Genomic DNA, 16,739 nt, shown 5'->3' on the forward strand with positions numbered 1-16,739 from the left:
ATGATAAGCTAGCTACTACTACTCTACCAGCTACTAGGGTTCTGATAATGTTCTTCGATGCCTATTACAGCAGAGGGCCAAGTCCTAAATAGTATGGACTGGTCAATTAAGTAAGCATAATGTTTAATTAACTAAAGCACTGTTTATGGTCCGAAAATAGAGATCAGCAACGCATTAGGCGCAATGAAGTGTTGTGTTTGATGACAGCCCTCCAATCCACGATGCACGGTCCTCACGTAGTCTCTGAAGCGTTACGATGATTGCCGACTTGTTCATGCGAAGCTTAACTAATGACCACTCCGAATGGCGATGGTTTGCTGCTCCTGACAGCCGGTGGCGTCGTGTGCCTGGTGGGCCTTCTGCGATGCGCTGTGCGACTGGTTGGTAGACAGCCCAGTCGTACCTAGCCGACCTGTCTCCACCTTATCGAAAGAGTCGGGCCAATGCTCAAGTGAATATAGCATTAGGCTCCTGCGCTTTTCTTCTCCGTCATTTGTACAAACGCTGGCTCCCCTCAAAAAAAAATGTACAAACGCTGGCTTTGTTGGCAATGCTCAAGTGAATATAGCATTTGAATTCAGGTATCTGAGCCACTGAAAAGGGCAAAATAAGTAGGCCATATCGAAGGCAAAGCCACAGACAACATGCTTTCTTCTGACCTTAAAATACTTGAAAGCACAGAAAGTTGTAGGACATCAAAGATTGACCCATTGAGAAGTTGAGTCGTATGCAGTGGCAGGCATTGAGCAAAATACTGAATTCTTACAGTGTTCACTTTTCTTCTGTCTACTACAAACAAAAATGACTTCAAACTAGATCTGACGAGACCATCATAGTATGCTGACACTACTCAGGTGAAATACAGGATAAATGTAACACAAATATATTTAGGTCATCCGTTGCGCAGCCTCCTTTGCAAGCAGCTTTTCCCTGGCCTTGGTTTTCGCCTGTGATTTGGAGCCCATTACACCACCGCCCCACTTCTTCCTGACCTCATCAAACTTGTCGTTAAAGTTCGCCTGGTTAAAGAACATTTTCCAGTCAGTCGACAAATCAATAGAACTTGGTTGGAATACAAAGAAATAAAGTCATGACTCTGTACCTTAATAGCCTCAAGGACCTTGCTGAACTCAAGTTTGTCCTCGTTCTTGACAGTGGTTAGGCATAGAACCGATGCGGTCTTCTTGTGAACAATCTACAGTCAATTGTTTGTTAGCTTGTAGCCTGTTTTTAGCAGCCTTTTAACATGTAAAAAAGAAAATAGGAGCTGTACGCCGAAATAATACCGATCCAAGGCGTGCTTTTCCCTTGACAATGCAGTATGGAACCTCCATTTTCCTGCAAAGGGCTGGAAGCCACACAACTAGCTCAATAGGATCAACATCATGAGCAATGACAACAAGCTGGGCCTTGTTCTGCAAGAAAAAATGAACATCAATTTTATCTGCCCAAAGTCAACCGTCCATAAGAGAAGTAAAATACAAACATAAAAGATGTGGACGCACATACCTGCTCAATGAGGTAAGTCACATGGTTAAGGCCATACTTCACAACTATTGGTTTCTTTGCCTCAACAGTTTTCCCTTCAGCTTCAGCCTGGGCCCTCTTCAAAAGTCTCTCCTTCTTGGCAGCTTTGTCTTCAGGGCGGTACTTAAGAAGCATCTTGAACAAGTTGGTTGCTGAAATAAAAACAGATCAAATATATGCATGTTTAACTAAAGAAAAGGATTATTGACAAGTTTACAACTTCAAACATACAAGCACCAGTATATATGGCCCAACCCATAGCCTCCCTTACACCACTTCCTCCAAAGCATCTGGTAAAAACAAATGAGCAGACAAGCAACCAAACACATTGCCTACCCAGCTACATGATCGTGCCAGTGCTACTCCATAACTGATACAATCCGCATTTCACCAGGTCCATCATTCTCAAGCATAAATGACCCAAACTCTACTACTGTCATTCTCAAGTATTAGACTTATTAGGTGTATGATACCTAGTAACCAGGAAAGCATAACGTGGAGCTTGTTGTGTACAACAAAAGGAAACTATTTTACTACAAGAACAAGAACCATACAATTCACATTTGTTTGTCCAGATGGTCCAGTTGGGTCTGCAAATGACAATTACACACTACTGCCAGTTCTCTTGCCCAAAACTGCTCCCCCACACCATTGATAGAACTTAGCAACTCAAACAATTGAACTTCTCAAATACACCAACCAGTCCCCAACAGTCAATTAATCACTAAAAATCAAATACTGCTTGTAATATGGCATCAAAAAACATTATAGCTTTACTAACAACCATCACAAATTCTAGCTATAAGCCTATAACATCATGATTGAGAGGCTGTGTATGGATGAGAGGTATACCAAGGTTCTTGTCGAGGGTACGGGTGAACTGGTTGAGTGCCGGGGGCACCTTAAGCCGCTGCTTGAGGATGCGGCGCTGGCGCTGGATGCGCACGACCTTGGGCCACTTCACGAAGCGGTGGAGATCCTTCTTCGGCGGCAGTGCGCCCCCGATTCCAAACTGCTTCGGCCTCTTCTCGAACAGCGGGTTCGTCACCTTCTCCTGCACCCACCAACCAAAAGCACCATGAACCAGATGAAACAAAACAAGAAAGGCATAGGCGGCATGCGCTCGGTAAAGATTGTAAGAATCCGTGGCGTACCGGCTTCTTCTTCGCCGGAACCGGCGCCTTGCCGCCTCGCTTCGGGGCCTGCAAAGATTTGCCGATTCACACATCATAATTAGGATCACTATATCAAACTGCAGCGAAACCTAACATAGCTCGCAAAAAGATCCATGTCAACTAGTTCAAAATTTCACAAAGAAATAGATCAGGAAACACTTAAGGGGTCGCAACCAGCGAATTAGATAGGTAAAGCGAGAAGAGTCGCGTACCATTTTGCCGGCGGCTGCTTGGATCGAGCGAAGAGACGGCCGGCGAGGACGGAGGGAGGGAGAGGGGGGCGGCGGTGACCTGTGTGTTTAGAAGCCGCGCAGCAGATTTCGGATGTGGGCACTAGGGTTTTGGAGGTGGCATTCGGGCCAGGCCAACCGGCCCAGTATCATTTTAGATCCAAACGATCCAGTTGGCAAGAAGATGGTTATTGAAGGATTGGGCTCTATTGAGCTGGGCTGCAGTGGGTTGTATAAAATATAGTGCAGAAATTTATCTAAATATATCATTCAGTAAAAAATATAGCAACGGTCCTTAAAATACTATATTTTCAGTAATTAGTATTAAAAATAGTGGTAATTAAAAATACATAAGAATAGGACCCTTCACCCTCCCTACATTGGATGACTTCTCAAAAAGTACCATATACTTATGTTCATGTGCTCTCAACCTTTAAAACACCATCCAAATATTCATGAAAAGTTATGAGAAGCAATGGTGCTGTCTACTTTGAAAATTTTCCTTTCTTATCTCATCATGCAGCCGTTGTTGGGCTAACAGTTTTGTGAGTGCTTACATTGTCGTGATTATTTAAATGCTATTCTGAAGGTTATGAACACTTGAACGGAAAAATGTTTGGCAGAAGTTTCAATAAATTGTCGAATAAAAAAGTAATTTCTTTCATGGAAGTGTTTCAATCGCCCTATCATGTGCTGAAAAGATGGAAAAAGGCCTAATTTTTAACGAAAAAACAAGTATCCGCCTAGTTTTCTAATATTAAAAAATAATACTGCATCCAAATTGTAAACGATTTTGTTTGTCCTAAGTCCAACGTCTAACTTTAACCAAGTGTTTATAAAAGCATATTAGATCTACAATGCCAAAGCAAATGCAATACCTAGATATATTTTATAGTGAATTTAATGAACTTAATTTTATGGTGTAGGTGTTGGTGCACTTTTCTATAAATTTGGTCAAAATTACAAAAGTTTGACTTAGACAAAACCGAAATTTCTTATCTATTTCGAAATGGAAGGACTTTATTGGAAGGACTCTCATGGTTTTAAAGCTGGGATGGATGAGTCTTATGTGTTTCATTCAAGCAATTGTCAAGCTTGGAGGGATCCCCTGGTTGCTGCTAAATTTGTCTCTCAAATCCAAATGGTGACTTTAGCGTATAGGCCGTGAAAGGACCTCTAGCCTAGTGGTTAGAATATCTGAGTAGCATTAGTAAGCCTGTGCTCGACTTCCCGTGAGAGCGAATTAAACATGTCTGGAATAAAAAAATTATAAAAAAATAGGTAGGGGCTTCCCGCTTCCTGCTGACTTTGGTCAAAAAGCGTATAGGCCCTGTGATGTCAACATTTTGCACAATGGAACATGCATGCAGCATCGTGGCGATGATAGGGCCAAAAAAAAGTTGTTCTTATTTTTCAAATGTTTGTGTGAGAGTAATATCGTTGGCTATACCTTAACTACCGTATTGGTTTTCTGTGGTATTGAGATGATACATAACTGTTTGAATTTATACACTTGTCAAGAAGTAGTTGAAATTAAGTTAAAATGCTATCGAGAAGATCTAGGTGATAATGGAAGATCACATAACAATGGTTCGGAAATAGCCATTAACAGAAGCATGAGGCGGTGCCAAAATGGAGCCGCCTTTCAATTCTGCAGATCTCTCTTGTGTGGTTGTTGAAAGTTCCTTCAGATTTACTTTATTCAGATTTTGCAAACAACAATATTTGATGCAACTGCAATACAACATATGTTTCTCCAATTGGAGTAATTCTATTATCGCTCCCGCCAAATAAATCAAAATTTGGACGCCCACATGTCCAAGGCGAAACTTATTTCTTCATTGGACCATTTCGCCGTCAGTAACCAAAAAACGAAAAAGTCAATCAGAATGGCTCAATTCCTTTTCCTATCATGAAGATGGTAGAAGAGGCCTCAGTTTGGCTTGGTAACCTCATGAATAGCATTGGCCAAATAGGCGACATTCCCTGTAGTTACACCAGCCATACTATAGAAGGAAACATAACAAATGTAGGTCGAAGTCATTCAGCCGTTGCAGAGAAATGTATTAAGAAATCAGAGTTAGAAACTATGTCAAATATTTCCCTACCTTATCCTCCCATTGCGAGTCATGTAGATATGGAATTCACTTGTCAATCGATCAACTTGTTCAGGCGTCATACCACTGTAGCAGAACATTCCAATCTATCCATGAACAGAGAAAAAGGGAAGAATCTTTTTACATCATGTGTGACAAGAAACATCCAACAAAGTTAAATGCTAAAACTCCCAAGGAAGCATGCTTTAAGTTAGATACCATCACGTACAAAAGAAACCCAAATTAATTTGTAATATCTTGAACACAAAGTTGTCTTTCCAATGATATGGGTATGTATGTTCCCAGAGCTACCATACATAAATGGTGTGTCCAACACTCCAATTACCCTTTTACCTTATAGATTTACATGTTTTATTATAATCTAAAATCTGAAGTCCGTGGTGATGGGGATAGCGACTATCTAGTCTACTAGCATTTATCAGTGGGAGCTTGGAGTCTCACAGGTCCACTTAAAATATGCTCACTACATTATCATAGACCTTTGTTATAACTTCTTTTACCTCTAAAACATATCATTCTATGATTTTTAAATGGCTATTTAAAAGCATTTACTGCTACGAACTACTAAAGCAAGGGCACAGTGGCACACCATCCCAACGACAATAGCTAAGCTAATGATGATTTTGAATGAGCATAATATGGTTTTTTGAATTTCTTTACATAAATGAGTGTGTTGTTTTTTCACACGAGTGTTGTTTATTGCACCAGCCACCAGGTTGTAGAATGACATATATTCAATAATAATTGGAGTGTTTAGAAATGTCTTATTGGGCATTTACCTGATTAGTGACATGTTCCCATGACAATGGCGAACCCAACCTTTCAAGGTTCTCCTTGAGTGATTTCCGCATTCCAATGATGCGATCAGCCATACCCTGAGCAATAGTTAAATTGTTCATCATTATTCCCATCACTTTCCATAATTATCCAAAGAATTAGGGATTTTCTGGACTTTAAACTTAAAGAGGAGGGACTGTACTTTTACCTTGACCTCTTTAAGCCATAAAGTTTTCAATTCTGGATCAGACAGGATAGTTGAAACAATTAGTGCACCATGAAGTGGCGGGTTGCTGTACATAGGTCTGGCAAGTTGTTGCAATTGGCTCTTAACAGCAACTGCTTGCATCTCATCGTCACACAGAATACTGTAAAAATGTTCAAATGGTTTAATCAAGGAAAAAGATGAAGTGTTATAAGTCTCATTTATAGTTATTTTGATTCAATGAAAGGCACGGAGAAAATGTCTATACTAGCTTTCATGAATATCTTTACAGATCTAGCAACTAATATTGAATTTTTCAATAATAAATCCTACTTAGAGAAGTGTCATGTATAGTGCAAATTCTAACCAAAAGAAAAATATATATGGCATCATAACAAATTTAATAGACGGACAAGTAGCTGAAGAAAGTAGAAGAGGAAAAAGAAACAGTAAGAACAGAAGTAAAAGGAAAACAAACACGACAAAAAAGTACCTAAGGCATCCTGCTCTTTGTCCGTAAAGTCCCATGTTTTTGGCATATGACTGCGCACATCCAATTTGGTGTCCATCTTCAAGAAAGATGCGAATTGCCTTTGCATCTCTTTCTGGGTCACCACTGGCAAATCCTTGATATGCCATGTCAAAGAATGGAAAATGTTTCTTCACCTGAAAGTATAGGACCTGACCTGAGCAAATGCAATACCGGGGAAAACCACTGTCCCTTTTTACCCTTTCTGTACCTTGAACTGTTGAGATATCTCTCTCCACTGTTCCTCCGAAGGATCAACACCAGTGGGATTATGAGCACAAGCATGAAGCAAAAAGAATGAACCATCTGGGGCATTCTGGGATTCCAAAGAAGAACACAAATTGAAATTAGTCCAAGGCAAACTGTCAACAAGACATTAGTCTTCAGTAAAAAGGGATTAGAAATGGAATTGTGTCAATACTGTTAAAAATTGTTATATAATTCTGAATTCAAGAAGGATTGACATTTGGCTATACAGAAGATGGATCAAATTCATGAACTGACATTATTTGTCTTGCGAGGATAACCAAACATAATTACCTTTATATCATCCATTAGGCCTGAAAAGTCAAGTCCTCTTGACTCTGGATGGTAATAGGTAAATGTTCTTTGTGGTACATGGGCATCCCTCCAAATATTGTGATGGCTGAGAAAGTACATGAGGTTAGATATTTTTGGAGGGTGCATACTGGAAGAACAGCTATTTACTGGAAACTTGAACCATTTTCTCAATAAGAACACTACAGCCAATTGCGTATAAAAAAAAGATAGCTTATGCATAAGCTTTTTTTGTGCAACATCATGAATGAAAGTGGTGCATTTAGAGGTATTCCAACTCACTTGGCCCATGTTGGTGTCGGTATATAGATCTGTGTATCAGGCAAGAAACGCTTCTGGAAATCTGCAAAGAGACGACATGCCCCAGTCCCTGAAAGAGCTTGCACTGCTGCAATTCTCTTGTCCTTGATGAACTCTGAATCCTCCCCATATGCCAGCTTCAGTGATTCCTCGATCATCTTCACACTTCCTCCCATAGGTAGGTACTCCCTGTTTTGTAAAATTCCATCATTCAAATGATAAGATCTCATTGTCATATAGACATATATGAAACTTGGATACTTGCACCTACTGAGTTTTTCAGGATTGGAAGAATTATATAATACATTTTTACTTTATCACCTGGAACACGCATGAGTCAGGAGTCTTTTCTTACATGACGGAACGCAAAATTACGTGGGGAAATAAAAATCAAGTTGTCACTAAATTGTATCAAACTTGTTGGAAAATTTTACACGCATCCATGAATTATTCCAGGCCATTGAAAATCCAATTGAGACGCCCCGAAACAGTTGGTGGAATTTACACATAATTCGCCACAAAGTAACCAACAGAAAAGCAGGAGAACAGAGGAACCCCTGTTTGGTAGTTTTTTTTTGAAACGACCCTGTTTGACAAACTATGCAAGAGTGCTCATGTTCATGTATATAAGAGAGGTTATTGAATAGGCGTATCCGTGCACTCCATTTTGCCATGATGAGATATCATGCCACAGTTTTTATTACCCCACATGCCACACTCGAAGTCTTTTTCAATTTCAAGTGCTCAATGGCCTGTTTTCCCCCCTCAAGAACACTGGCAAATGAGACAGTGACCCTGAGAAGTGAGTGGAGTAAGCCCAATTTTAAGACAGTGAAGTTGACACATATCCATAGACTGATTGTTAAAGAAAACCGATCCAGTGACGTCCAACAATAAAAGGGAATTGGACGCATGATCAGGACTTGGCAGTACTCCTGCAGGCAGCACGAGCTTACGTCCACACGAGGTCACCGACAGATTCCCCATGACCAAGAGTAGGAGTAACCCCACGAACGCATTGAATTGAAGGAAAAGCAGAGCAGGGGGGGGGGGGGGGGGGGGGGGGGGGGGGGGGGGAAACTGGGGGAAGCTTGGGCAAGGCTGACGTGATCTCACATGTTCATGCTCCCGGCGATGCGACGCTCCGCCTCGCGCACGCACTCCAGCACCACGGGCCGGCCGTTGTCGTCCCGGTACGCGCCCTACGGTGGAAGCAGAACTCGAGGTGTCATGGGCTCATGGCTCGTGACCGGACGGCAACAAACAGAGAGGAGACGGCAGAGTAAGCGAGGAGGGAGAAACAGAGAGCAGAGATAGACGTACGACGCCGACGTTCACTTTGTCCGGGGAAGGGTCGGCGAGGAAGGCCTCGGTGACGCCGAGGATGGGGTCCTTGGCCGCGGGCTCCACGTGCCCGAACCACGACGCCATGGCCCTCGTCGTCGCTGCCGCCGCAGGCCCCCACCGGCGGTGCCGCCCGTTCGCGGCGGCGGCTGCGCGCGTCATCGCCATGCGGGCGCTCGGAGACGGAGGCGGTGGTCGCGCGCGTCGGCGTTGGGGCGTGGAGCTTCAGGGTCGCGGCTCGAGCGCTGTGGTGCTTTGTTTCCGTGGGGAGAAGAGGTGGGCTTTAGGTTGTTGGGAAGCGTGACGCTGACGAACGGCATGGTGCCTTGCGGCGCGGGTGGTGGGCGTGCAGCTTGCAGCTTGCTTGCTTCGGCGGACCAGCTGTGGAGTGCTGGGCTGGCTCTCTCTGAACCCTCAGCGGCCAGCGGACACGGGTGTGCCTCGTGGAGTTTCTTGTCACGTCATGTGCGGCTGCGTGTGGGGCCCTAGTGTCGGTGGGGGCTCCTTTGCCCTCGAGAAGCCGCGTCTGATCCTAATCCATTGTTTCCACTTTTCTATTAGCCTCCCATTTCGAATATTACGGGTAGTCTTTTTTTCTAAGGCCATTTTTTGTGGAGTTAGATGTCCAGAGAAATCAGTTTGTAACTTTGTATGGAGGAGGAGAATCTCAGCGTTTGACAGTCTTGCTTTTTAGATGGCCGATTGTGTCTATCTAAGGTCTTGTTTAGTTCACTCCCAAATCCCAACTTTAGCACTATGCAAAAAGAAGATTCCCCATCACATCAAACTTGCGGTAGATGCATGGAGTACTAAATGTAAATGAAATCAAAAACTAATTACACAATTTTGTTGTACTTTGCGAGATGAATCTTTTGAGCTTAATTAGTCAATATTTGGACAATAATTCACAAATACAAACGAAACGCTACAGTGTTGCTACAAGAATTTGGACACCCCAAAGTTGGGCAACTAAACAAGACCTAATGTGCGAAAAGACCATGGCGTCCCAAAGGAGTAGGATGACTTTATTTTGCTGCTGACTTTTCCTATTTTCGTAAGTATTTCCCGTTGAAATCTTCAAAATTGAGTTGTCACTGTTACTGGAAATTTCTAAGATTTATTATTAGCATTTGAATTAGTTGGTATCATGAGAACGGTGCTATTACTGCAATACTTGATCGGCATCAATTCAGGTATCAGCCACCAAACAGTATTTTCCTCTCATAACAAATCAGTCGTTTCAGCTTTTCAGCCAGCTTATAAGCTGAAATGAACAGACTGTCGATTCCCCGAGGCTAGAAAAAGGAAGTGGACAGATCGAGGGGTTGTGGCTTGGGGAGGAAAAGGCCTTGCCGAGAGAGGAGGAATGTTTGCCGGATTGCGTCATTGCACAGGACACTTGGTTCCTAAATCCAGATAGAGCTAGAGGGGCGACCATGGTTCAAAATTTCACCGAAATATCGGCCTTTCACACTTTTTGATGGTGAGTGAAAAAATATAATTTTGTTCAAAAAATTTTGGAAATTTTGATTTTTTTTACAATTATATATGTCGCATGGGGTAACACAATAACAAACGAGTAACGGTGCAGTGGTCTAGCTCTTGTGTTGCGCTTAGGAGGTCCAAAGGTTGAATAGTGGTTCGGCTGTGTTTTTTTTGTTCATTTTTAACTGTCACATACATGTGGGGTCCAGCCATCGTCACCGAAATTTAAAAAGAGTAGCGCATCCTTGGCTTCGATGTCAAGACGTACTGGATCGGCAAAATCAACAAAACCACTGCACTACAGTCATAATAGTAAATTTTAAAGGGGCCCAAAAAATTTTGGATGACCAAATCGAAAACCCTGCGCACCCCTACGTTGGTCGGACATGCACTACTGCAAAAATGATTCGTAGGGGCGTCCTGTTTTTTTCTAATGGCAGGCAAAATTGTCACTTGCACCTATAAAACGGGGACAGTTACTGTAGCATCCGTCTTGCCCCTGAGGAACTATTTGCAGGGCTCCATTTCTAGAAACGGGTCACCTCATGGCCCGCTCCTGCAAATGGTTCTCCAAGGGCGGGTCATAGGGCGACCCACCCTTGGAAATAGGCGACAAAATAGCCAGCTAGGGCTTCTTCCTCCTCCGGACAGCACAGTCACTGCTCAGGGAAGGTGCTGCTCGAAAATCGAAAAAACCAAAAAAGGTGGGGGAAGATTTTTCAACTTGGTTTCCTTGGAGTAGGAGCTTATAGGAGGTAAGTTGATGCTAATTCCTTGTCTTTTTTAAGCTTATTGCCACTCTTAAGCCAGAAGACACTACTTTAGGCATTTCTGAGAAGCAAAGTAGAATTCCTGCCTTGGTCATGTGGTACCTCCCTGTTGCCGATCACATTAGGAATTTCTTCTCAAACCCAAAGGATGCTAAACTGATGCGATTGTGGGATTCAGATAAGCGCAGGAAGGGTGACAAAAAGCTTCGACATCCATCCAATGCTCGCCAGTGGAAGAAGTTCGATGAGTGGTATCCACAATTTGGAAAATGATCTAAGAAATGTTCGATTTGTACTAAGTACAGATGGAATGAATCCGTTCGATGAAAGGATCAGCACTCACAACATATGGCTAGTGATCTTAACGATGTACAACCTACCAACATGGTTGTGCCAAAAGAGAAAGTACCTTTTGCTATCCATCCTTATACAAGGACCAAAGCATCCTGGCATCAATATACATGTTTTTTCTTGAGCCTTTGATGCAAGAGATGGAAACTTTATGGAAGAATGGTATCGACATCATTGATTGTTTTACACGGTAGAAATTTAATCTAAGAGCCATTATCTTTGTCACCATCAATGATTACCAAGCGTTGTTTGTCTTGTCAAGACAGCTGAAAGGTAAGACGGGATGCACTGTGTGCATTGGTGACACCGTATGGTCTTTCCTAGAAGGTTCTAGAAAGGTAGTTTACCTTGGGTACATGCGTTTCTTGGTGGAAGGACACAATGTCGGTGTTTAGACCCGGCAACCTACCAAGGGGGGTGCCCGAGGTAGTGTTTGGTTTGTAGAGCTCGCCGAGATCAAGAACTTGAAGGTGAACACAGACACACGATTTAGATAAGTTCGGGCTGCTAGATTGTATAATACCCTACGTCCCTGTGTGTTGGTTGGATTTAATTGCTTTGGAGGGGGTTCCTGCCTCACCTTATATTGCTGGGGGTAGGGTTACAGGTCGGTTGATTTACAAGAATACTATTCGGATTCGACTACTCTAATTGCTATGAGTAGTTTTTCTAATCCTCAACTAGATCCTGTCCTACCACGTAGACGACGCCATCCTACACTATAGCCTTCATGTTAGATATGTCTTGGTGTCCAGCCCTGTATTCAGGATGGTCCAAACCTTTTGGTGGGCTTATAGATGTATGTACGACAAGCCCCCGAGTACTTTTTAGTCAAATGCAGCAGTTCCAAGTACTTTTGTAGACCTCACCAACTAGTTTTTGTGCTCTTCGAGTACTTCATCGGGTTGAGTCTTCAAATGTACCCGAGCACTGTCATGCAGCTAGAATATGCTCAAGCCTCGTTTAACTTGGTCTGGAATCCTTCAATCTTGAATAATCATATGGAAGTGTGACGAAAGTCGCACTCCATATGGAGTAGCTCTTGAGCCTTAGGTTGAATCGAAGAATCAAGCTGAGGGTCAATATGTAATTTGCATCATTTTCCCCTTTAAACCCTAACAAAAAACTTTTTTGCCAATGGGCACATAGCACACAACCCCCGAGCCGTTATCCGACTAGTTTGGTGGGTATAAGGGTTAACCTTTGGTCAACATGACCATCTCTGAACAGTAACCTTATCTCTTCTGAAAATAGTGGTAACTGCCAATCAGGTGCGAAATCTTCAGGTCCATTAAACCAGAATATTCCTTTAATCCCGCTGCTGTTATTGTACCGCGGTTATAAATAACGGAGGAAAACATTCCTTCCGTTTTACCTTTGTCATTTGCTCTTTCAACTTCCGCACTGTAGCCCTAGCGCTGCCACTGCCCGATCTTCGAGTGCTAGTACCGCTGTCTCCTACCACTTAGCCCCCAAGCATATGCGAAGGGACTCTTGTGACAAAGAGAATGGGGAAGAAAGCAGCTGCATCTAATGTGATGGAGGGCGGGAAAAAGAAGGCAGACAAGAAGAACTAGATTCAACTGCCGGCACCCAAGTATGGAAAGATGGATCAAACTGCGCCACCGACCCTTGCATGTGCCTGGAAGCGATCATCGGTAAAGGAGAAAGACATCAAGGCGCTGGTAGCGGCCAACCTTCTCCAAGAAAAAGATATCATCAACTGGAGATCCGCCTACGGCAACCCATGGCCACTGGAGGGGTACCTGGAGGAGACGGTAATCTTCTCACATTTTATTAAGCGCGGTCTTGCATTACCTCCCTTCGACTTCTTCCAGGGTCTCTTGGACTATTATAAATTGGAGCTTGTTCACTTGAATCCTAATGGCATTCTGCACACTGCAATTTTTGTGCATCTATGCAAGGCTTTCTTGGGGATCCAGCCCCACTTCCAACTCTTCCGCAAATTCTTCCGAGTGAAGCCACAACCTAAGAGGGAGCACACCGAGGTAGTCGGGGGCGTCGAAATTCAAATGAGAGAGAAGCTCAAGGGCCTGTATTTGGATTATGAGCTGATGGACTCACATTCTGGATGGAAAGAGAAGTGGTGCTACATTGGCAACCACGACCCCAAGCTCCCGAAGTTGACAGGGCATCGCCCCATTTGGAACAATAGATGGCTGGACGAGCCAAGCCATGGAGACTACCTGCAGCTACCTAAACTCTTGGACATGATAGCCAAGCTCAAGCAAGAAGGATTAATAGGAGTCAAAGTAGCTTTTAGCTTCATGAAGTGGCGAGTTTAGCCTCTGCAACTTCGATGCCGCTGGGGCTTCGACTACTCAGGTGTCGACGACTCGTCCAGGCTGTCTCCAGAGGAACTTTGTGTAGACGAGGTCATGGCACAACTGCGACGTATGTTCAAAAATGCGGGTGAAATCCCCATAATTGTGCAAGAGTTCTGTGCCACCAACCCGCCAAAAGCGGTAAGTACCCGTGGCTGTAGCCCCCGAGTACTCATTTTGGTAATAATTGGGTGTACTGACTAGTCTATCCGTGCAAGAAGATGTACACTTGTACTACTCTACTCCTCCTCCTCCCAGATCAAGAGATATTAAAGGTACTCCTTGCGTCCACATGGTAGCGAGCGTAGGGAGTGAAGCCGAGGAGGAGGAAGAAAAAGAAGAAGTAGTTGAAACCTCCATCAGCTTTGATTTCGAAGCCGTGGAGGACTTCGAACTCAAGGCCTGACCATCTGATAAGGCTAGGTCATCCTTAGGATCATTACAGCGTATAGCTGAACATGATCTTGAAGCTATGCTTGTGCCACCACCGAGAAAGAAACAGACCTTCACTGCGAAGCGTGCCGTGAGGAAGCCTCTTACTGCAGAAGACATACCCCCAATAGTAATCACTTATGAGAAGGGCAAGATCTTGAGGATCGAGTACTTTTAGTCAATAAATCCAATACCACCATGTCTACTCAATATGGCATTGGTGGTTTGCAGGTAGTCGGGGAAACAACTAAGGCGGAGAGGGCGACTACTGAAATCGCATAACACCAACTGCCAGCAATCAAGGAGGTAATCGAGATCAATGATGACCCAGAACCTCCCGTTGTTGAGGTGAACCCTGTTGGTGCAAGGACTACTCAAGAAATAGAGACGACGTCGAAGGCTAGCAATGATCGCACTACGACCCAACAGGCCGCGCCTAAGAAGCCGTCTTCGACCCTTAAGCCACTGCGCGTATCAGGAGACATTCTTTGAAGCTAAGGAGATCTTCAAAGTAAGTCTTGTTACTCTTTTTAGTACTGATTGCAGCCTGTGATGGACTTGTTGTATGCCTCTGAATTTGTCTTATGTAGGAAATCCTCTAACGTGGAACTTGGAGGGCCGAGCTTGAAGTCCGTGACCAATGGTAGTAGCCACTCAGTCCAGGATGTTGCCCTAGTGCCAACAAGTCCGCCGCTAGAAGAACATCCTGCGCCGATGAGTAACCTAGGTGCCATATCTCTCGTAGCTGCATTGATGCAGGATGCAATTTCATCATTGACTGATGCTGTAGTGCTAGCCCGCGAGCAACCAGTGCCCGAGGCCGCAGTGGCGACTACCTCTAGCACTGTGGCTACTCTCGTAGCCCTCAAGCCAGAGGTGGAAACTAAAGCAGCGGAGGTGCTGGAAGTCATGGCGGCAATCCCATCTTCCAAGCCAGATTTGTTGACAAGTCGTGCCATGGTTCCACTCGGTGCGGCAAATGCTGAAGCGCACGGGGAGCCATTGGTAGCAAGGGAAATTAATCTTGATGATATTCAGTTGATTGACGACCCACTTTTAGACATGGAGATGGTGGCCAGAATGATGGAAATGTACCGCCATGTTGGTGTATATGCAGAGATAATTTCCATCCTGCTTCTTCCATAACTTGAAATTAGTACCCGTACCCTGACATGAGTACATATTCTGTGGTACAAGATGTCATCAGGCGCTCCCACAAAAATCGCAGATGCTGCAAGGCTATGGGGACACAGTACTCCACGCTCAAGCCCTGACCAAGGAGCTTGCCAAGGAGAGGGAGTACTCCTCCCGGCTACTGATGAAATATGACGAACAAGCCGCCGAGTATCGGAATAGTGCCCAGCAGCTTGAGAAAGAAAAGGACCATCTCAGGAGGCGCAACAAGTCTCTAAAGCAACAACTGAGAGGTAATTCTTCTTCTCCCTTGATCTTTGAGTACTGATTCTTCTTTGCAATGCTGACCTTCTTGAGTATTTATTCCTGCAGTGCTTGAGAAAACGAAGTAAGATCGCTAGGGCCAAGTTGTTGGCTAGAAGAACTCCTACTACCGGGTGATGGACCAGCATGACAAGCTAACTACGTTGTATGAGAACCTGAACCATCACCTACAGAAGGAGAAGAAGATGCGCGAGGATGGGGAGGTTGACTTGGTCAACACCATGAGGACCCTCCGGGAGCGTGAGGTCGAGCTGGAGGCTGCGAAGCTTGCTCTAAAGGAATTATCCAAAGTAGCCCAACCGATTGCGGACATGGTGGAGCCCCGGTTGAAGGTGTAGATCCCCGCCCTCTATCTAAAGTACTCAAGGAAGTGCTAGAGAAGTTCACCGGCTACGTCCAAAAGATAGTGAAGTCGGTCTCCAAGTAGTTACTGGGCTTCATGAAGTCCTTCTATCCGCAAGCTAATCTAGCTCCCGTTGTGGAAGGAATAGGGGAAAAATTTTCAGATGAGCTATTCCAGCAGTACTTGCAAGAGATGGACCCTATCACGGAGGAAGTAGCTAATCATTTAGACCTTGAGTAGTCTTGTAAAAAGTGAACATTAGTTCTTTGTAATGTAAACATGATATGAATGGAATGTAAATAATTTCTATGTCTTGTTGTAATTTTTATTGCTTTTTGACCTGTTGTTTTAGTACATCTTACGAACTACCCTAATAATTGCTCGTACGGTAAATTTAAGTGTTTGTGCATAAGGCTACTTTGATGAGCCTCTTTAGATACACGATGTAAAGTACTTTAGGATGCGACTCCTTTCTGCGGAGTACGAGTACTCATGACATCTGGGTAGTTAGGCCTCTTAGGTGAGTAGTCCCTTCAAGATTTCTTTGACTAGAGCCTATCTTTGTAACCTCTCTGGGTTGTATTGGTGTTGTGCTCTTGACATCCTGGAACTGCAAACTTATTATTACAAGCTGTGACTAGACAGACTTGTCTAGCAGATAGTAACTCAGGTAGTTTTAGTTAACTCCCGAAGTGCTGACCACTCCTCTGCAAGCCGCAAGGGGATAGACTTGTCCAATGAGTTGAATAACTCACGAATTTTGCTGCGGACTTGTCTTTGCAAGACGCGTTTG

At 43.9% G+C, this 16,739-nt stretch overlaps 2 protein-coding genes across 2 annotated transcripts; both read right to left on the bottom strand.

Moving 5' to 3' along the window:
- Positions 1 to 648: 648 nt before the first annotated feature.
- On the bottom strand, positions 649 to 3,059 carry LOC101784578 (60S ribosomal protein L7a-1). The gene is made up of 7 exons (XM_004965514.4): positions 2,915 to 3,059; positions 2,682 to 2,729; positions 2,380 to 2,581; positions 1,510 to 1,679; positions 1,287 to 1,415; positions 1,103 to 1,195; positions 649 to 1,019 (listed from the first exon to the last, which is right to left on the bottom strand). Exons 1-7 carry the CDS (start codon positions 2,915 to 2,917, stop codon positions 888 to 890), a joined length of 777 nt encoding a protein of 258 aa, XP_004965571.1. The 5' UTR covers positions 2,918 to 3,059; the 3' UTR covers positions 649 to 887.
- A 1,537-nt stretch (positions 3,060 to 4,596) lies between these two features.
- On the bottom strand, positions 4,597 to 9,124 carry LOC101784980 (aspartate aminotransferase, mitochondrial). The gene is made up of 10 exons (XM_004965515.4): positions 8,742 to 9,124; positions 8,535 to 8,620; positions 7,401 to 7,607; positions 7,101 to 7,206; positions 6,772 to 6,876; positions 6,525 to 6,697; positions 6,035 to 6,194; positions 5,829 to 5,924; positions 5,041 to 5,135; positions 4,597 to 4,938 (listed from the first exon to the last, which is right to left on the bottom strand). Exons 1-10 carry the CDS (start codon positions 8,928 to 8,930, stop codon positions 4,866 to 4,868), a joined length of 1,290 nt encoding a protein of 429 aa, XP_004965572.1. The 5' UTR covers positions 8,931 to 9,124; the 3' UTR covers positions 4,597 to 4,865.
- Positions 9,125 to 16,739: the final 7,615 nt, after the last annotated feature.

Source organism: Setaria italica, chromosome IV (genome assembly GCF_000263155.2).
Source record: "Setaria italica strain Yugu1 chromosome IV, Setaria_italica_v2.0, whole genome shotgun sequence".
Taxonomy (NCBI): Eukaryota; Viridiplantae; Streptophyta; class Magnoliopsida; order Poales; family Poaceae; genus Setaria; species Setaria italica.

What these genes read in the sequence shown, in the direction of transcription:
- LOC101784578 (XM_004965514.4), bottom strand. An exon ending in TACCCTCGACAAGAACCTTG is followed by an intron (nt 1,680 to 2,379) that starts GTATACCTCTCA and finishes TTTTTATTTCAG; the next exon opens with CAACCAACTTGTTCAAGATG. An exon ending in TGACTTACCTCATTGAGCAG is followed by an intron (nt 1,416 to 1,509) that starts GTATGTGCGTCC and finishes TTTTTCTTGCAG; the next exon opens with AACAAGGCCCAGCTTGTTGT.
- LOC101784980 (XM_004965515.4), bottom strand. Translation starts at nt 8,930, where the DNA reads ATGGCGATGACGCGCGCAGCCGCCGCCGCGAACGGGCGGCACCGCCGG. An exon ending in ACAAAGTGAACGTCGGCGTC is followed by an intron (nt 8,621 to 8,741) that starts GTACGTCTATCT and finishes CTTCCACCGTAG; the next exon opens with GGCGCGTACCGGGACGACAA. An exon ending in CAAAGAGCAGGATGCCTTAG is followed by an intron (nt 6,195 to 6,524) that starts GTACTTTTTTGT and finishes ACATTTTTACAG; the next exon opens with TATTCTGTGTGACGATGAGA.